We start from the raw sequence: 22,040 nt of genomic DNA, 5'->3' as shown, positions 1-22,040 counted from the left end.
GGTGGGACTATTCCGTAATTTATTTGTATTTTTGTAAATTTTACGGTGCTATAGAAAATAAGAGTCCGTAAAATGAGATTATTGTATTCTAGGGTCTTTTATATGTATAAAATAATTATGATTATTAATTTTATACCAATAAATAATAAAATTAATGATTTATTTCAAAATATAAATATTCTTTAATTTCTAAGACATCATAAAAATTATAACTCTTAATTTGTAGTATGCAATGCTCCCTCATGTTTAAAAATATCTTAACAAACACCTTCTCTTTTTCTTTTCTTTTTATTTTAAATTTTTATTTCCTTGTATACTTTTATGTTTTAAAGCTTCATTCTTCAATCTCTTTTGCTTCTATTTTAACAAGAAACTTATAGAAGATATGAGTCTAAAAACTCTAGTTACGTATGGTTAATATATACAACATGTTATTAGGATTTCTGTTTGAAAAGTCTTAAAATATAATATTGATTACTATTTTTTAAAAAATATTTTTTAAATAATATCTTTATTTATATATATCACTCTGCAATTTTTTAACAAGAATCTTTTAACAAAATTATTTTATTATAACAACATATATAATTAATATTTTTTTTAAGAAGTACGTATTGTTTTTAAAAAAATAGGAGAAGGAAAACATATTATAATTGATTGGCTGACCAAGCTATAATTAGCAAAAACATTTATTTTGGATACTCATTTACGGGCATTCTAATGCATTTATATTTTTATTTCTTATTATATGATCGGTGTGTTTCTTTAATACGACATTTAGAAATAGAAATAGGTAATGTTGACTCATGTTGTTTAACAGGAGTTTATAGCTCCACCTTTTTAAAGTTTAACTTAACTTATATAAGTAATAAGCTTAATTAAAAAAATTTAATTAATTAAATAGGTTAAATTTAAAGTTAAATAAAAGTCTATTAGGTCTATTAGAATGACTTATTTAAAATTTTTAAAATTTATAATAATATAATAGTATATTAAATAAATTAAATTTAAAAATAAATAAAATTTTAAATTATAAACTCTAATTCTCATTGTTGGAGTTGTAGAATATCTTTATTGCATATCTTTTTAAAAAAAAGTTTTATTTGTTAAAATCTTATTTAAGTTCTATAATTAGAGATATCATTGTTTTTGGTACAGAAGTTCTTATAAAAATAAAAAATGTCATACCTTTGAGTGTAGTTTAAACTACTAATTTAATTAATTGAAAGTAACCAACTAAGCTTATGATGAAACTTAAAAATCGACCACTGATCCAATTTGAGTACTTCTACAAGATAAACCTCAATAGAAAATTGTAGAGTAATGGCAACAAGTGATTGAGTTCAATAGTTCTTCATATGAAATTATTGACTTTATAGATATACTAATATGGAGAAGACAAAATTGTTTCAAGCATCAACTTGTACTTATAACACTGATTTGTATTTATACTATTTTGATTAAGTATTTTGATGAAGTAGAAATATGTAATTTTATTATATATATTCAAAGTATCGAATCTTTTTTTTATATAACTTATTCAAATATAAGTCATATAACCTTTATAAAGATATACCTATTTAGATGATTTAATAGCTAATATATATGCTTTAATGATCTATTGAAGGTTTTAATACGAAGTAGGCTATTAAAAATTTTAATAGGTGAAAACAAGCTTATAAAAAAGACTAGGCTAAGCTAGGCTTAATAAAAAATTTATGATTGATAATAGGCTAAATTTAAGCTTAAAAATTATTAAATAGGTTAGGCCTATTTATACAAAGCAGTCTAACCTATTTTCATTTCTAATAATATTGTAATTAACCACTTAATTCACAATTTCGTAGAAAATTAATAGGTAAGAAAGGTGGTCATGAGCTTCTCCTCACAAATAAATAGTTTTGTTTTTATAATAAATATAAAAGCTCTCGTACCATATAAAAATAAAAATGGACAGAACTTAATTCAGTTCCAACATTGGCTCAACCAGAAAACTTATCCAAGTCATTATAAGAAAGTTTCAATTTTAAGGGTTGATCCTTCCCTCGAATTCCAACAGAAGTGCATGTGTGTGAGAGTGATCAATAGTTTGAGCCCAACCTAAAGAAATAGGGACTATGGCCCATATGTGGAAAGAGATCTGGACTTGGGTCAGTGGACTCGAATCAGTTTTAGAAAAGAGATAGGACTATTGGGCCAGAGTAAAGATTTATAACAGGATGAGAAGTTTGCTCAGCAAAAGAAGTGTTCAAGTTGAACTATAATACTTGTTTATCCTATAAAAATAATATAAACGGTCAATGTAATCTTAAAAAGTTGGTTAATCTTATCTAATTCATGTAAAGGTCAAACTAGAAAGTACGTGGAAGTAGGACGTGTTGGCTTACGTGAATTTGATGAGGACTAGTGAGGAGATGGGTATAAAAGGGACGTGTTGTTGTAGAGTGTGAAGGAACGGAAGAAGATGGGCTGGAGAGGGATATTGGGTTTTGAATATGGTATAGTTCAGGCGCCATTAGGCCCTGATATCTCTGCTCCTCAACTTGTTGCTGCAGTTGCCAATGCTGGTGCTATTGGACTTCTCAGGGCCCCTGACTGGGTAACATAGCATTCTGTTTCTTCAATTTCTGTATCAATTTAGTGTTTCCCATCATAAATGTATGAATTTGTAGTATAAGATCCTTATTATAAGAAGTGTAAGCATTATTGGGGAGAATTCTCTTCTATCAGGAATCTCCAGATTACATGAGGGGGCTCATCAAGACCACAAGAACCTTAACTGATAAACCGTTTGGGGTTGGTGTTGTTCTAGCCTTTCCTTGTGAGGAGAACTTAAAGGTGATTCTGGATGAAAAAGTAGCAGTCTTGCAAGTTTACTGGGGTGATTGTACAAGGGAATTGGTAAACAAGGCTCATTCTGCTGGGGTCAAAGTTGTTCCACAAGTGAGTTTTGTTTTGTGCCCATTTATTAATCAGTGATGCTACTGTATTTTCTCTCTTTATTTCTTTCCGTCACATGAAGAAATTTCTTTCCTTGTTCTGTGTGTTTTTTTTCTTCCTTGACATAGTACAGATAAAAAGTCTATCATAGAAGAGTTTAGAATTTATGATGTTTGCTTTCAAAACTGCAATTGGATGATTGTTAGTACTAGGTCGGTTATTTGATTTAAGTGATACAGTGGCCCTTTATTAGGCATGCGGCAGCTAATTGTTGGTTACTGTTAGCATGGGGTTATTTTCATTTTACTGTCTGTTATTGGTATTTGATCTTATTTTCTTTGTAATCCTATTATAGGTAGGGACTATTGAAGGTGCGAAGCAGGCAATTGATGCTGGAGCCGATGGAATAATTGTACAAGGACGAGAAGCTGGTGGTCATGTCATTGGTCAGGTGTACATTTTTACCGTGCCAATTCAAGCATATGATATGATGGTAGAAAAAAAAATGCTGATAACATTTTTACTTTTCAGCGGCCCATACAATTTTTAACTTGAATGAAGTGGCTACTGTCTTACACAAGACATGCAATAACAATTGACACATTGGTGTCTGTCATACTGAGTTTGATAGAAGAAATTCAAGTCGGACTAGTTGTACTAAGATATGGAGACACTTGTGTAGTTGTGGTTGCAGGTGTTGAATAAGTTGGCATTAAGTTTTTATTTCTTGAGAAACTTGTCAACAAAACCTTCAAGATCTGTTTAGCATCCCGCTTCTCAGCTTAAATTGAATACCTAAAGATCTTTGGGTCATTGTTTGTGTTATGAACTGTGTAAAAATCAGGAAAAGCCTTAATCATCTTCTTAGTTGTTGTCAGTGGAAGACCATCACTTATATATGCTATGTGCTCAGAACCTTTGAATAAGTTCATCTTTTATTGTCTGTCATTGTTTTATTGCTCTTTAGTGACTGATGTGAATGAGAGATAATCATACTTTTGAATTATGTAATCCACACTAGTACTCTTCATTTCTGCTACTCAGAGATGATACTGAATTCCCCTACATTTAACTTCAGGATGGTTTAATTTCACTGTTGCCAAGGGTGGTCGATCTTGTTGGTGACCGAGAGATACCCGTTATAGCAGCAGGAGGAATTGTGGATGCTCGAGGTTATGTTGCTGCTCTGGCACTTGGTGCCCAAGGCGTCTGTCTAGGCACTAGGTTTGAAATATTTAATTTTACATTAATCATATTTAAGGAAAATGTTCTCATATTCTTGCAGTAATATCTTAGCATATGCAATTATGCAGCTTTTGTGTACAACTCAAGAGTAGCTTCCGCACCCTTAGAAGCCTATCTTCAGGCTAATAAATTACTCAATTTATTTCTCATGAAATTAAGACCAGACTCAATTGGTTGTGACCAGATGTACCGCAGTTCCAACATTATCACCATGTCTAACTTAAAATAATCTAAATTTGAATTGCACTTATTTCTGGCACTGTTACACTTTTTTTTATCAATGTTTTCATGCTAATTGTCTTGTTTGCAGGTTTCTGGCAACTCATGAAAGCTATGCTCATCCAACATACAAGAGGAAGTTGGTTGAACTTGATGAAACTGAGTACACTGATGTATTTGGGAGGGCAAGATGGCCTGGTGCGCCACAACGTGTCCTGCAGACACCATTCTACAAGGAATGGAGATCCCTTCCGGCCCATGAAACTGAAGTCAACCAACCTGTAATTGGCCACTCAACGATTAATGGCGAGGTATGGTTTCAGTAATAGTAGTAGCGTAGCATCTTTATATACAAGAAACAGTGTTACAACCTTTAGTGTTTGACTATATCTTTGCCACCCAACAGGAAAAAGAGATACGACGTTTTGCAGGAACTGTCCCAAACATGACAACCACAGGAGATCTTGAGAGCATGGCGATGTATGCTGGTCAAAGTGTTGGTCTCATCAAGGAAATTCTGCCAGCTGCTCAGGTAGTGAAGAGGCTAGTTGAAGGGGCTCAGCTTATAATGCACCAAAAATTTATTAAATAGATTCGTTGTCCAATGTTAAGCGAGAGTTGGCTTTTACATTCAGTAGCTTAGCTTGGACAAATTTACTTTCAGGATGCTTCATTTGGAGAAATGTTACATTTTTATATTACTACATGAAAAATAAAAGAAGAAATAATAAAATATACTACAAACATTGCTTCACCATTGTACATCACTGAAAAGAAAAGAAATTAATTTAGTTTAAGTAGCCCACTTTGTTCAAGTTAATGTTGAAGAACCAGGTCTTATTTTTTTCATCTCCATGATCTAATGTCATGTTTTCTCTCTCCCCAAATCATCAATTCATGGATTGCTTCTCCACCTCTATGTTCTTTACATACTGCGGCAATGGAGATGGGGTCTGTTCATTAGACATGTCTATGCTCTGGAATGTAGCCTGTTCTAGACTGGACTCTGCATCCCACCCACTTGGCCCAGTGGCCCACAACATCTAGGCAAACGATATTTGGGCCCAAGTTGAGATATCAAAGTTAAATCCCTCATAAATGAATAAAATCTTGTTGCTCAACAACAATGTTAACCTCAATTTTAAGGACAGAAGATAAGTAAATAATAATAATAATAAAATTTTATTTTAAAATAATTATTTATTATATTTTTATAATTTTAATATAATAAATGTGTATATTTTTTATAATTTTTTTAAAAATTATAAATATTTAAATTCATTCTTTAGAATTGAGGTTAAGAAGACAAAAATAAATAAATAAATAAATCTTTTTATATATCAATCAATTGCTTATGTGAACCAAGTTTTTTTTTAAGTTTGGTCCCACAAATAATCGAAAAGTGTACGATTAAACCCTAGCTCTGCTGCATAGTTAGACAACACATAATGATAATTAAGTTGCAGCTGGTACAATTTCCACAGTTGGAATAGTAAGTCATAACTCATAAGTATTCAATAGATAAATGTCTACAGTGGTATAAATTAATTTTACTTACTGCCTACAACTAATAACATGTTTTTTTTAGAGTTAATTTAAAAACAAATTGTAAAAAAAGGTCTTTGTAATATATTTTCTATTTAGAGTAATTTTTTATATGAGACACGAGTATGATTTTTATTAATGATAATTTTTTTAAATGAGTATTATCGTAATATATATTGTCAACCCTTATTTAAACTGACACGTGTCAAAAGTAAAAAATGAATAAATAAATTTAAAATTCAAAAAATTTAAATCACAAAGGTAGAAAATGTCATGTAGGACCATTTTATATAAATAGGACTTACCACGTGGTATAATTGTAGTTATTGTTGTCCCTAATACGTGGTGATTAGGTGACATGTCAAAAGTTATAGTGAACAAGGAATATGTTTTACAGAGTCTATTTTAATAATTCACTTTTAAATTAACCCAGGTTGGAAAAAAAAAAAAAAAAACTTATGACAAGCTTCCTGCTTGGAAAAATATGAAGTATAGATTAAATAATAGCAAGACAATTAAGTCATTGCATACCGCAAAGACTACACAAACTGGCCTTCTAACCAAAGCATCACCTCATTTTAACTTCACAATGCCTCATATTCATGAAGGGAACATCAATGCATTATCAAAGTACTGTGATACAGACAAGTAAAACACTCTAATGTTGTTTAAGCAACACCTCCTTAATCACTCTGTCTAAGTTCATGTATGAACCACCACCGGGTCTGGTGCGCTCCTCTGCCTTCTTCTTCAACTCCATGATCTTTTGCCTCATCTTCTTTCCCTTCTCTCCCACCATCAATTCATTGACCAACTTTCCCACCTCCTCTCTCCTCACATTGGTATTAATTTCAATCCCAATGTCCCACTCATTGCATATATATCTACAGTTTGTTTGTTGATCGGCGAAAAAAGGCCAACACAACATAGGCACTCCAGCACAAACACTCTCAGTCGTCGAGTTCCATCCACAATGAGTCAAGAATCCACCAATTGAAGGGTGGTTCAACACTTGCTCTTGCTGACACCAACTTGCTATTAGGCCTCTGTCTCTTGTTTCGTTAACAAATTCAGATGACAAAATGACTGAACCGCCAATGACAAGGTCAGGCCTAATGATCCACAAAAAGGGTTTCTTGCTGTTGGCCAAACCCCAAGCAAACTCCAACAGTTGCTCTGCAGACATAACTACGACACTGCCAAAATTCACATAAACAACAGACCTGGGTTTCTTGTTTTCAAGCCATTCAAGACACTCAGAATCTTCTTTCCAAAGATTGGAACCTAAAGATGCCAAGTGCTTTTGTGGACTTTGATTTAATAGTAAAGGTAAAGGACCAATGGTGTAAAAAGAAGAGAACATAGAGGAGAGAGCATTCAATGCATTACTTTCAAGTTCATCAAAAGTATTAATAACAATAGCACAGTCTCTATGAACTCTACCAGCTACTTCAATGAGAAATTCAATCATCAAGTCCTTAGGATCAGTTGTCCTTATATAGGTAGGCAGGTCCTTCAATCGAAAGCTTTGCATACCTGGAATACATTCTACTTTGGCGTTCAAATACCCATTTGTCAAATAACTCTCATCTGCATATTATAATCGCAAAAGCCAATAGCTTTAAAAGATCCATCCATGAATATGTATAGTATAGTACACACTGATACCAAACTCAATGGTGAAATAACTTAAATTGATACCTTTGAGGGGTGTGATTCCTTTTTCAACCAAAGTAGGAAAGTGGATAATAGACAACAATGTGGCTGCACTTGCTGGACAAAAGAGAAGGACAGGGAGTGCAAGTTCTTGAGCAGCTTGTATAGGAAAAGTCATGAAGCAATCAGAAACTAAGCAAGTAACAGGAGGGATGAGACCAACAGTGGCAGAACGATTAAGTCTAGCAAGAAGGTTGAGAAAGGGGTGAAGGAAGTTCTTTCTTGTTGAGTCACAAAGAGAGACTAAGTCTTGATGTTGAGAATCATCATCAGCATCTACGGGGTGAAGACCATCTGGTATAGTCTCAAAGCAAAAGTCTGAGAGGCCATCAAGGGCTTTGGAACCCCTTGATTTGAGCAAGCGTTTGTGGACATACTCAGTGTTGACAAAGGTTATGTGAAAGCCTCTGAGATGCAGCAGCTTCGCTAGTTTCAACAAAGGGTTAATATGACCTTGAGCTGGATATGGAGTCAACACTGCATGTGGTTGTGTCTCTGCAATGCAACTCATCTTCTATTTTTTCTGTGAACGTGAAGTTGATTGAGATGAAGTGGATAAACCCCTGGTATATGAACAAAAATTATTGCACACTCAAAACAAATAAATTGAGACCTTTTTTTAATACTTATAAATTGTAATTTTGTGGCTTATATTTTTGGTATGACGAGCCGTGATTTTTGCAACAAATTGGTACTATGTAGATTCAATTTTTTGACATTGCATCTCCTAAATTAAACTTGTAAAAATCCTGTCACCAAGAAATATTCTGGCTAAGTTATGGTAGATTTTTTAACATTAATATTTATATTTATATTAATTTGTGGATTAATATTATTAAATTATTATAGTTATATTGTTATTAATTATGACGTAAAATAAATGTGTATAATAATAATAATAATTATTATATAGATTTTGTAATTGGACTTTTAGGGTGAATAGTTTGTTATGGGTTGAACTATTTTATGTGTCTAGTGAGAGGTTCCTGCTCTCATCTGATTAGGCTTATATAACTGTTGTCCCATTAGACAGTTATTAGAGTGGGATAATAACAATCAGATAAGAGAGTATTAGACAGTTATTAGAGTGGGATAATAGCAATCAGATAAGAGAGTAGTATACGCTCACTCGAAAACAAGGATTGTTTATGACTCATGGGTTCTCATCAGGATTGCTTATGACTCGTGGGTTCTCATCAGGTGTTTAACGCAATTATTCAATTACATATAATTGAAATTGTATTGAGATGTTATAATGTGTATTATATATAATTATGTTATCTTTAATTTTATATTTAAAATTCCTGCAAATGGTATCAGAGCCAACTTAATACACATCGTAATTTTCCAACTTCGAGCATACAAAATGCTATAATTTTATATATGGATTTGAAAAATAATTTAGGATTTTTTTGTTCCTCTTATATTCATAAAAGACATGTCAATAAAAGTGACGTCAACAAAACATATATCTCATAAAGAAATTAGATAATAATGTCAACAAACAAATACAAAATTTAACTTCCACTAATCCAAAATATCAAAAGACTTGACGAGACCCATATGAGCTACATGATTCTAAAAAGCTCCAATGGTTAAGCCTTTGGTTAGTGGATATGCTAACATGTTCTTTGTAGCAATGTATACAATTTGAGTCTAAAACTCAAGTACTTTCTCTCTAACAAACAAATACTTTAGATCAAAGTGTTTCAAACGAGTAGAACTCTTATTATTCTAAGAGAGAAGTACAACAGCAGTATTGTCGCAATAAATCACAAGTGGCCTAAATATACTTTTAATAATGCGGAAACTAGAAATCAAATTCTTGAGCCACATAGCCTAGCGGGTAGCCTCATAACAAACGACATACTTTGTTTTCATAGTAGAAGTAGCTATAACTATCTATTTGACACTTTTCCAATATACAACTCCTCCCGCCATCATAAAAATAAAGCCTGAAGTAGACTTACGGTCGTCAGGGCAACCTACAAAATTAGAGTATCCAATGACCTGAAGTTGATTAGACTTCGCATAGGTCAACATATAATCTTTGGTTCCCTGCAAATATCTCAAGACCTTCTTCACAGCTTTCCAATGACCCAAACATGGGTTGCTCAAGTGTCTATCCAAAGCATTAACAACATAAGCAATATCGGGACGAGTACAAACTTAAGCATACATCAAACTCCCAATAGCGGAAGCATATGAAACTTTTTCTATTTCAAACAACTCTCTATCATCATGAGGATACCAAAAAATTAGAGAGTTTCTCACCCCTTTGAATAGGCGCGACACATAGGGAGCAAGAATACATATTAAACCTTTTGAGGATTCTATTAATGTACCTTTTCTGAGACAATCTAAGAGTAACACGAGACCTGTCATAACATATCTGGATGCCTAGAATAATAGAAGCATCATCAAGGTCTTTCATATCAAAATGGCTACTCAATATATTTTTTGTCTCATTCAAAGATATCATAAACATGTACGACAAAGATGATAAAATTGCTCCCACTCATCTTCAAGTAAATGCACAGATCTCAAGCATTTTCCTTGAAGCCAATAGAAGTGACCACTTGGTCAAACTTCAAGCACCACTGTCTAGAAACTTACTTCAAACCATAAATGGATTTTATTATTCTATAATTAAATTCAAGTTATAACAAATTTTGATTTATGTTAGTCCACACAAAATATTCAACAATTTATCTCCCACTTGGACAACATAGATCAGAACATCTTATTATTCTAGACAGCACGATTAAACAACATGGTTTAATATTTTAATATCTAATTAATCTAGAATTAAATTCAAGTTATAACAAAAATTGATTTATGTTAATCCACACAAAATATTCAACAATTTATCTCACACTTGGACAACACAAATCAAAACATCTTATTATTCTAGATTAATCAACAATATGTGGCCATAACAAGATGTCAAAATAAACTAACACAAACTATAAATATCTTAACAATGCAGAAAATCATATTCGAAGGAGTAGTAATATCATACATTATAAGATACTTATATCATGTAACTCAACAACTCTAGTGGTATAAGTAAGATAATAAAATCTAGAACCCCCTAGAGTCTACACAATATCCTACAAAGAAACTGCTAATTGATATTTATGAACAATGAAAGATAATAAGTCTTTTTCGTCTTATCAAATTTCTTAAGTTTCTTGCTTAGAGGCACTATTAAGATTTCACAATTTTGCGACGAATCTTTGACAAAGAATTTGTCACTAATTTATCAGCGACGGATATTGTGACTAAACTTACTTCTTAGTACTACTCATTTCAAGATCATTGTTTATGATGAACTTCATAATTACTAGACATATTTTATTAGAATGAGCCCATTTAACATGTTTTACTATAACCGCAGCGGAAGATTCAGGTGTAGAAACTTTAGACTTATTCTCAATAAGGGCAACATTCACATTAGAAAATGGCAAGGAACAATTTAACAAAGTCAACTCAATCCTCATAATTGGTCCTATTCAAAGTTTTCATCGAAGTGGACATAGACACTGATGTGGGCATAGACACTTATATGAGAAACAACAAAGTTTAATATGCACAATTAGCTCAAGTGCAACAATAATATGCCCATCACAAAATTTCTTACCTACTATGATCCCACCTAAGGGTCCCGGATCACAATAAATAAGAAGGATGAATACGATGCACAAAACTTCATGTCACAAAAATCCTAACACCGATAGGGTATTAGTACAAAATTGACGTAAGCAAAACATAATTGCATAGTATTTTCAAATCACATTAATAGCAACACATCAATAGGATATAATTATTATTAATGTAATATATAATTATATAATTTACACAAGTCATGTATAAATGGTCTCACGATAGGTGGGATGACATTTATACAGAATAATCATGCATTCAAAATTAATTTAAATATGTATATTATGCATGAAATCATAATTATACCAAAATTACATCAAATAATTTACATAAAACTAATTTTTTTAACATATATGACATTAAAAAAGAGAGTGAATAGTATAAAAAATGTCATAAATATCAAATATTAGTATAATCATGTGTATAAAAAAAATTGGATCATATTCCATCAATACAATAATTATTTAATTAATTTAAGCACGAGTTAATTAATTAAAAAATATTTACAGTGCTTAAAAAATTATGAAAATTGTCTAAAAAATTTAATATTAAAATAATCCTCCACTCGGCGCTCTCTCAGCCACGCGAGTGGGCTTCATACACTTAAAAAAAAAACCCATCAGCTGATGAGAATTTGATTTCTGGCTTCCGCATTATTAAGAGTATATTTAGGCTACTTGTGATTTATTGCGACAATATTGCTACTGTACTTCTTTCTTAGAATAATAAGAGTTCTACTCGTTTGAAACACTCTGATCTAAAGTATTTGTTTGTTAGAGAAAAAGTACTTGAGTTTTAGACTCACATTGTATACATTGCTACAAAGAACATGTTAGCATATCCACTAATCAAAGGCTTAACCATTGGAGCTTTTTAGAATCTTGTAGCTCATATGGGTCTGGTCAAGTCTTTTGATATTTTGGATTAGTGGGAGTTAAATTTTGTATTTGTTTGTTGACATTATTATCTAATTTCTTTATGAAATATATATTTTGTTGACGTCACTTTTATTGACATATCTTTTATGACAATTTTTTTTTATTTGGACCTTTATGGAAATGATATTTATGTTTTCTTTATCTATATTGTTATTGAAATATAAATTGCTTGTAGTATGTAATGTATACCCCTATCGGATATAATTGTATACTATCGAGAGCTTACTATTTCTTTGGTGATAATTAATAACTTGTTACGACAACATAGTTTGTGAACTTAGTAATTTAATAATGCTATCCAAGTGGGAGAATGTTAGATTTTTTAACATTAATATTATATTTATATTAATTTATGGATTAACATTATTAAATTATTATGGTTATATTGTTATTAATTATGACGTAAAATAAATGTGTATAATAATAATAATTATTATTATTATATAAATTTTGTAATTGGGCTTTTAGGGTGGATAGTCTGTTATGGGTTGGACTATTCTATGTGTCCAGTGAGAGGTTCCTGCTCTCATCTGATTAGGCTTATATAACTGTTGCGACAGCTACTAGAGTGGGATAATAGCAATCAAATAAGAGAGTAATATACGCTCACTCGAAAACAAGGATTGCTTATAATTCATGGGTTCTCATCCGGATTGCTTATGACTCGTCGGTTCTCATCAGCTACGCATTTAATGCAATTATTCAATTACATATAGTTGAAATTGTATTGAGATGTTATAATGTGTATTATATATAATTATGTTATTTTTAATTTTATATTTAAAATTCCTGCAAGTTATACAATTAGTTTTGATTCTTTGCTTAATTTTTATTTATTTATTTATTTGATAATCTAATTATGAATTGCTGGTCATTAAATAAGTTTTTCCTCAAATTCACTGGACACACGGATATACTTATATTACATTTTAAAATTATATTGTATTTTTATGTAAGCTATGATTTAAACCAACCCAAGCCACCTTATGAAAATTGGGAAAATTCTTTGTTTGATAGTTAATTAGGAACACAAATACCAAATGCAGATCGCAAAAGCCACAACTACAACTAAAAGCTGACCTTGAATTGCCAAAAATTACAAAAGAAATTTCAATACCTTCTAACCTGGAGCTTGCTATGCCATTGGAAATATCAGGAGAACGCCATATAATTACTAAAGTATTTAGACTAATTAAACTAAGAGTCGTTTAATTTAAGAAAATATTTTCATTTTATTCTTCTTCATTTTTAATTATAAAAGCACTACATTATTTTTGTTTAATTTCTTATACATTTTTTCAAATAGAAGTTAGACGATGTTTTTATAAAATAAAACACATTTTCTTAAACTCAACGATTCCTTAACTCCTCATTTATAAATGAGCCAACCTTGTTCCTGTTACTTTGTTTTTTCCATTAGGAGACAGTGAAGCCTAAACTATTTGAGGGGAATGCATAATAATAAGACAAGAAGGAGGTGGAATAAAGAACCCATGATTACACAATGTTTCAAAAGTATTTGAGGTAAATGAAAGCAACTAAAAATGGATATTTTCGATTATCCCTTTCACCAATAGGAAAAACAAACTTTTCACATCCACTGCTCTTACATGTTCAACAGAAGAAGATCAATATGTCAATACTAAATCTGATTTTGTTTGTGCAAAACATCCTTAATCATTCTGTCAAAGTTCATGTAGGAAAAACCACCGGGCTTGGTGTTCTCCTCTGCCTTCTTCTTCAACTCCATGCTCTTTTGCCTCATCTTTTTTCCCTTCTCTCCCAGCATCAATCCTTTGACCAGATTTTCCACCTCTTCTCTCTTCACATTGGCATCAATTTCCATCCCAATGTCCCACTCTTTGCATATATTTCTACAGTTCGTTGGCTGATCAGCAAAAAATGGCCAACACAACATAGGAACTCCAGCACAAACACTTTCAGTCGTTGAGTTCCATCCACAATGAGTCAAGAATCCACCAATTGAAGGGTGGTTCAGCACTTGCTCTTGTGGACACCAACTTGCTATTAGGCCTCTATCTCTTGTTTCATTGACAAACTCAGATGACAAAATCACTGAACCACCGACGACAAGGTCAGGCCTAATGATCCACAAAAAGGGTATCTTGCTTTTGGCCAAACCCCAAGCAAACTCCAGGAGCTGCTCTGCAGACATAACCGTAATGCTCCCAAAATTCACATAAACAACGGATCTGGGTTCCTTGTTTTCAAGCCATTCAAGACAGAAAGCATCTTCTTTCCAAAGATTGGATCCTAGAAATGCCAAGTGCTTAATTTGATTTTGATTTAAAAATGAGGGTAATGGACCAATGGTGTAAAGAGAAGGTAACATAGAGGAGAGAAAATTCACTGCATCACCCTCAAGTTCATCACAAGTATTAAAAGCAACAGCAGAGGCTCTGGGAATTCTATCAGCTACTTCAATGAAAAATTCTATCAAGAAATCATTTGGATCTGTTGTCCTTATAAAGCCAGGTAGATCCTTGAGGCGAAAATTTTGTTGACCTGGAATACATTCTACTTTGGTGTCCAAATATCCATTTGTCAGATAACTCTCATCTGCATATCATAACCACAAAAGCCAATAGCTTTGAAAGATCCATACATGAATAAATATAGTACACATTGCTACAAAACTCAATGGAGAAAGAACTTAAATTGATACCTTTGAGGGGTGTGATTCCTTTTTCAACTAGAGTTCGAAAGTGCATAAAAGACAAAAATGAAGCTGCACTGACTGGACAAAAGAGAAGGATAGGGAGTGCACGTTCTTGGGCAACTTGTATAGGAAAAGTCACGAAACAATCAGAAACTAAGCAAGTAATTGGAGGAATGAGGCCAGCAGAAGCAGAACGGTTAAGTCTTTCAAGAAGGTTGCAAAAGGGGTGGATGAAGTTGTTTCTAATTGAGTCACAAAGAGAGGGTATGGGTTGACTAACATCAGCATCATCATCCATTGGGGGAAGGCCATCTGGGATGGTCTCATAGCAAAAATCTTGAAGCCCATCGATGGCATTGGGACTCCTTGATTTGAGCAAACGTTTGTAGTTGTACTCAGTGTGTACAAAGGTTATGTAAAAGCCTCTGAGATGAAGCAGCTTTGCTAGTTTGAACAATGCGTTGATATGGCCTTGAAGTGGAAATGGAATGAGCACAGCATGTTCCTTTCTCTCTGCAAAGCAACCCATCTTTGCAAACGACCATATCAATCAAGATTTTCCTCGCTGCCCATTCTTACCGACATAAGAGAGAGATATATACTATTTTGTGAGGCAAAAATGTTTCTTAAAGAGCAACCTTTTCTACGTGGAGCCTATTTTATTTGAATTGGATTAAAGATTTCAACGTTGAAAAAATTGCCTATTCGCACCCATATCTATTATTATTTTAATTTTATTTTTTTTACAAAATATCCTTATTATTAATATGATTATCAGAGAGAAAAAAATATTCTAGACAAAATTCACTTTAAAAAAAATAGTATTAGAGATAGATTACAACAACAAACACACCTTAAAAATAAACCCCGAGGTGAAAATATAAAGACGCATCGTTAAAAAATGTTAATGACGTAACTCATGATCCTTTTTCCTAATGTTTCCACGGACTTTAGTTTGATCCTACAACTAATTGAATGGGAGATATAAACTTTCAAGCTACCGAACTTTACTGGAAAGATGTGGAGTAAATACCGACGGTTCAAGCTACCTTTGTACAATATATGATTATATAAATAAACTTAATTAGCCTTCAGTTGAATCACTCACTAGGGTGGTTGGAGCTAAAAAATTTACAAGATTTAATGGCTGTGTCGATGAGTTCCTTTATGTCTTTCTTTCCATCTCAGTTGCTGCTGCTACTATTTCATCTCTTTCATAATGCACACTGTGGCAACATTGTCAACACCTTACCCGGCTTTCAGGGTCCGTTGCCTTTCAAGCTTGAGACTGGGTAGGTTGCATCTCACTCTTGTTATGAGCATATGCATAATTTTTAACACAACGTGCTTACCCAATTCATATTTATCAATTTTAAGAAAACGGTTTCTATTTAATTGAATTAACTAAAATAACGAGAGTTTTTTTTTCCCGCCGTACATATATCTTAGACATAGATAAGGAAGATTTTCATTTCTTGCTTACTTTTTTTATTATTTTCCGTATTACCAAAAATATTAGGAAGAGAGAATCCATATCAAAAAGTTGAAATAATGATATTCATTATTATTTGAAACATTGCAACGAGTAATATTGATGAATTTGGTAAAGATTCTGAAAGAGAGAAATTCGAACCTTTGGTAAACAAAAAGTCTACATAGCAATTCCAATGCTACGCCTTGAACTATTCGGCCTTGAATCATTGATATTTTATTTTGGTAGGCCCATAAAACTAATTTGACCTAAAAAAATAAAAAAACCTTTTTGACAATGCAAATAGTATATGAACTATCTGACATGGTTCAAGTCAACTACATGTTCGATGTAATTCATTTTAAATAAACTATTGTTTTCTCTCTCTCTAACGTGCATAAAGTCTATAGTTTGAGTATGCACAATCATTCCCAGATTTGTTTACTATATTTAATTAGTATAATTAACATCGATGATGAGAAGTGGATTTGATATTGATTCTCCAGCTCAAAGTATGGGATATTGTCCAAAAAATGAAATTTTGTTAGTCAAAGTAAAGAAACTAAGTTACTTTTAGGTTTGGCTGGTAGCATATATAACTAAAACTATAATTTTTTTTATAAGGATATGCAAATATAAATCTGTGGTCTTTTTGACAGATATACTTTAATCTCATTTGCATTTTCCTTTCCTTTTTCAATTTAAAATGTATGCTAAATGGCATAATTTCTTGTGATGAAGATATGTAGGGGTGGAAGATTCAGAGCTCTTCTACTATTTTGTTGAGTCAACTGGAAGGCCACACGTTGATCCTCTTCTCCTTTACTTGGTTGGAGGCCCTGGATGTTCGGGTTTAAATGGACTATTCTACCAAATTGGTATGTTCCAATGCATGAGCTACTCTTGCTGATTAATTTAGATATGTGATTCTCGCATATCTAAATCTTTGTTTTTTCCCTCCTTAAGTATTGAGGAAGGTTACCCAACTTGAGGTAATTTATTTCCATACCCCTATATAATATTTTCTTGGGAGTTGGCTACTTAATATCATCTCGGTCGTTGATGTTAGAACAAATTTTTTAAATAATTTAAAAATATAAAAAAAAGGCTAGTAATATATTTTCTAACATATTCTTTATAATAAAATTCCACCACTCATATTTAAATATATGTTTTTTTTTTTATAAATTATAAATTTTCAATAGATAACTTATGTGATTAGTGATGACTATAAGATTTCAAACCAAGTAAAAAATTTTAATCAGGAGAGTCATTATAGTGAGATGGTATATTATTTATTTTGTTTCTCCTGTTCTTAAGGTCCTCTGGCTTTCAATGGGACAGATTATTCTGGGGGTTTACCACAATTAATCTTAACATCCTTCGCCTGGACAAAGGTGAAAACCTCGCATCACTCCCATTTCCCCCCACTATAATTGTCTTGTCAATTTGTAACTTCAATTGGTTTACAGTTATGATTAAAATTTTTAGACAGCTAGCATAATATTTCTTGATGCTCCTGTTGGCACTGGCTTCTCCTATGCTACAACCCCACAAGGTCACGTTATTTCAGACACGATATCAGCTAGACAAACTTACAAATTCTTAAGGAAGGTAACATCAATTCTAGTCTAGAAAATACTTGCTAGTTATATTATCTTAACTAAAATGATGCATGTAACTTAAATTCAAATGCAGTGGCTGATTGAACATCCAGAATATATCTTGAATAGGGTCTATATTGCCACGGATTCATACAGTGGATTGTTTGCGCCAATCATTTCACAGTATATATTAGATGGTAAGTTTGAATGATCAAGCTTTTCTTCTCTTAACTGTAGCTAAGATGCCAGTTTATTATGTAGGTTAATTCAATCGGTAGAATCCAATAATCATTATAAATTAAAAAAATCTTTAATTTGATTCTTACATGTAATATTTTATTATTAAGTGATTTGCAAATACCATTGTGATTCCTCCCGTATTGTAGCATGTCCTGACCTTGAAAATAGAATATTCTCTTCTTATATAAACTACGGCAAAAAGTATACTCATGAGGCTTGTTAATCAATAATACATCAAATTTTAATTCTATAGGTCTAATTAATATGAATCACATGATCTAATTATGAACACGACATAATAGAAGTTTGAATCATCACTGTTGTCTATAAATCAAGTCAAATAATAGGTTTCCTTTGCTATTAATGTATTCAATCTATGAAAGTAAAATTTCTTAATTAGATTTGAACCAATTAAATTTTTGTGAGGACAAAAGTGTAAACTTATATAAAATGTTAAACTGTCAAATATTGTTATCTTGGCCTTTCTTCTCGATCGACCATCTGAAATTTGATAAATTGACGGACCCATAGGTGTATATGAATAGATTTTGGAACCAATGACTAAGATTGCATAATTACCATACTAAGACGGTGATTTTAATTTAGAAGACTCGTACTTGTGGTATATGCAGGTAATGCAGCTAAACAGCAGCCATATATAAACTTGATAGTAAGTGATGCGTGCGTTTCTATGGTCACTATGCATCATATTTGGGGGCTTTAAAAGATTACGTGTATATATATATATAATTTTCTTTGACATGTATTCAGGGATTCCTCAGTGGCTCTCCACATACTAGTACACCGCTAGAGCAAAATTCAAGAGTACCCTATGCTCGCAATATGGCTCTCATATCAGACAAGCTTTATGAGGTATTTGGGAACTAATTATATCAATGTTTCACTGCGTTTTAACAATTGTTATATAATATAGGGTAAAAAAAAAAAAACTTAATCCTTGGAAATATTCTTCACTTTCATTTTAGGCCTTGAATTTTTTAATGTATGAGTTAGTCCTTAAATTTATAAAAGTTGTATTACATTAATCTTTTAGTTAGGTCATCTTGAGACACTAGAAGGATTATGATATAAATTTTAAGGACCAATAGGCAAGATATATATAAATTCAGAGACTAATCATAATACCTTTTAGGACAAAAGTTGCCTACTATAATTTACAATAAAAACCTCTTCCAGCAGCTTTCTTGAAATGTTTATTATTGACAAAAAAATTTGGTGGTTAATATAAGTCACTCTCTTCACAGGCAGCCAAAGAAAAGTGCAACGGTTGGTACTACAAAGTAGATCCCTTGGATGCAAAATGTGTGGCAGCACTTCAACCAATAGCTGAGGTATTAAGGCTATTGATGTGTTGACAATTCAGGATAAAATATTGTGTATAATATTTTTTCTCAAAACATTTTAAAGTAAAATGTGTAGTTGGATATCCATAATTGTAGTGCCTTGGCGATCTTTATGAAGACAATATTTTGGAACCTAATTGTGCTCGAATATCACCAAAACCAGATGATGAATTGGTTCAAAGAGCCCTCAAAGAAGTCAAGAGATTCCCCCATCTATCTTTAAAACATAAAGCTAGAGACTGGTGGTGCAAGGTTTCAACTAAATTACATATAGTTGCCTTTCATATATGTGCATTGCTAATATAATTTTCACACCCAATATTCAATTTTTTGTTTTGTAGAATTTTGTTTATATACTTTCAGATATATGGGCAAATAATAAGACTGTTCAAGAAGCTCTACACGTTCGTGAGGTATGATCATACCAGTTGTTCATTATTAATGCTACATATGTGTTCTCTTATATTCCAACTACGTACAATTTCCCCTTCATGAAAATTAGGGAACTATTCAACGATGGTATAGATGCAATCTAGTCGTCAATGCCACATATAATAAAGACATTAAAGATGTAGTTCCTTACCAGAAGAGTCTTACCAGGGCAGGTTTACAAGTATTACTTTACGTGTAAGACACTTTACTATATCTTTATTCATATTCACTTTCAATGTGTCAACACAATAATGAAATAATATATTAAATTAGAATATAAAATTATTAATACTGAAAAATTTAGTATTAATTTTAAATAATATTGTTATCTTTATATTTAACTCAAATTTATAAGTTAGTTTATATATATATATTAAAATTTTGTAAATAAATTTTTATATATACGTTTATTCTCAATTAGTTTCAACTATTAATCTTTAAACTTAAGTAAAGTCTTCAAAAGAAGTAGGGGAAGGAAGTTTGTGTTTAGGAGAGAAGATTCTGGCAGAGAGGGCTTGGAAGAAGTAGAAAGCGAGTATTTGAGTAAGGTTATCATGTTGGGAAATGGAGTTGGATAAATGAGAGAGAGAATTGGCAGCTTTATAGGGGGTGGGTGAGGGAAGGACAAGTATAGTTAAAGAGGGCTTCGAGGAGAAGGGAAAAGAGACAACACAGGTTTGGTTAGGAGGAGAGGGAGAAGGGGGTGGAGTAGGTTGGAAAGGGAAGGGGTAGAGAGAGAAATCGAGAGTGTGTCTATTAAGGTATCCATCCACTTGTTGGAGTTGAAATCAAAGAATTTAAAGGCGTAAGAATGGGAGTTAAGGAGAGGGAAGTGAAATCCTAGATTGGGGATTTGGAAGAAGTTATGGATGGAGAAGAGATAGTAAGTGTTGATGACTTGCTGGGCAACAGTTGTGAGGTTTCCACCCTTAGTTGTTTACTTGAAAGTAAAAATTAAATTAAGAATAAATGTATATTTAAAGATTTATTTATAAAATTTTTATATATAAAAATTAACTTTTAAATTTGTGTCAAGTATTAAAAATTATGAAAGTATCATTTTACTCTTTAAAATTATTAAACAACGATTTTTTTTAGTTATTAAATCACATAAACAATAAAGTTATTAATGTTTGATAATTTAAGGATTAATTGACATTTTCGTAATTTGAGATTGATTTAACTTGTATTCAATAATTTAGGGACTAGTTAAGTGTATTACATCTAATAATGGGTTTGAATTTTACGTGATTTTGACTTCGGTAAATAAAAAATTCGTGTATAGTGGCGACCTTGACATGGTTATACCTCATATATCTACCGAACAGTGGTTGAAATCCTTGAATCTTAGTGTTGATGCTCCTTGGACGCCCTGGTTTGTTGATGGTCAAGTTGCTGGGTAAGTATGTTTTTCAATAATTTTCTTATGGCTACAGAGTGATTGTAGATAGCAACCATTTTATGCAGCAAAACATTGTATACATATTCCATGCATTAAAACATAACTAAAATAATATGCATGTCCTAGTCACGAAAACATAAAAAATTGTATATTTTTTTAATCAAATTGTGAGCACATTTAAGTTGAATAATTTCTCAATAAGTCAAAATCATAATGAACTATTGTTGTGTTATGCAGGTATAGAGTTGTATATTCTAATATAGGATATCGTTTGACCTATGCAACTCTCAAGGTAAGAGAATGATATGTTTAATTGTGACCTTTTATGTGAACTAATTGTATTTGTATAAATTAAAATTGACATATCTCGAACAGGGATCGGGTCACTCCCCTACAGAATACTTCCATGAACGATGCTTTGAGATGTTTGAAAGGTGGATCCACTTTTATCCTTTGTAGTATACATCTTATTTTGAAATAGCTAGCCTTCGGATATTCACACAAAATAAACCTGCAAACCTAGCTACATCCGTTAATTATATGGAACATATTAAGAAACTGAATATGTACTGAGATTA

At 32.0% G+C, this 22,040-nt stretch overlaps 3 protein-coding genes and 1 pseudogene across 3 annotated transcripts; 2 read left to right on the top strand and 2 right to left on the bottom strand.

The window, feature by feature from the left end:
- Positions 1 to 2,326: 2,326 nt before the first annotated feature.
- On the top strand, positions 2,327 to 5,314 carry LOC113873079 (probable nitronate monooxygenase). The gene is made up of 6 exons (XM_027511056.1): positions 2,327 to 2,599; positions 2,731 to 2,943; positions 3,296 to 3,391; positions 4,019 to 4,164; positions 4,496 to 4,715; positions 4,811 to 5,314. The coding sequence occupies exons 1-6, from the start codon at positions 2,465 to 2,467 to the stop codon at positions 4,994 to 4,996; spliced, it is 996 nt and encodes a 331-aa protein (XP_027366857.1). The 5' UTR covers positions 2,327 to 2,464; the 3' UTR covers positions 4,997 to 5,314.
- An 899-nt stretch (positions 5,315 to 6,213) lies between these two features.
- On the bottom strand, positions 6,214 to 8,257 carry LOC113864876 (7-deoxyloganetin glucosyltransferase-like). Its single transcript, XM_027499074.1, has 2 exons — positions 7,651 to 8,257; positions 6,214 to 7,539 (listed from the first exon to the last, which is right to left on the bottom strand). The coding sequence occupies exons 1-2, from the start codon at positions 8,174 to 8,176 to the stop codon at positions 6,608 to 6,610; spliced, it is 1,458 nt and encodes a 485-aa protein (XP_027354875.1). The 5' UTR covers positions 8,177 to 8,257; the 3' UTR covers positions 6,214 to 6,607.
- A 5,654-nt stretch (positions 8,258 to 13,911) lies between these two features.
- LOC113864866 (7-deoxyloganetin glucosyltransferase-like) lies at positions 13,912 to 15,478 on the bottom strand. Its single transcript, XM_027499062.1, has 2 exons — positions 14,956 to 15,478; positions 13,912 to 14,849 (listed from the first exon to the last, which is right to left on the bottom strand). Exons 1-2 carry the CDS (start codon positions 15,476 to 15,478, stop codon positions 13,912 to 13,914), a joined length of 1,461 nt encoding a protein of 486 aa, XP_027354863.1.
- Positions 15,479 to 16,092: 614 nt separating this feature from the next.
- LOC113852033 lies at positions 16,093 to 21,921 on the top strand (annotated as a pseudogene).
- The last annotated feature ends 119 nt before the right edge of the window (positions 21,922 to 22,040 follow it).

Source organism: Abrus precatorius, unplaced genomic scaffold (genome assembly GCF_003935025.1).
Source record: "Abrus precatorius isolate BTA unplaced genomic scaffold, Abrus_2018 Scaffold10, whole genome shotgun sequence".
Taxonomy (NCBI): domain Eukaryota; kingdom Viridiplantae; phylum Streptophyta; class Magnoliopsida; order Fabales; family Fabaceae; genus Abrus; species Abrus precatorius.
The sequence above is the reverse complement of the archived record's forward strand: the minus strand, read 5'-3'. Positions and strand labels throughout refer to the sequence as shown.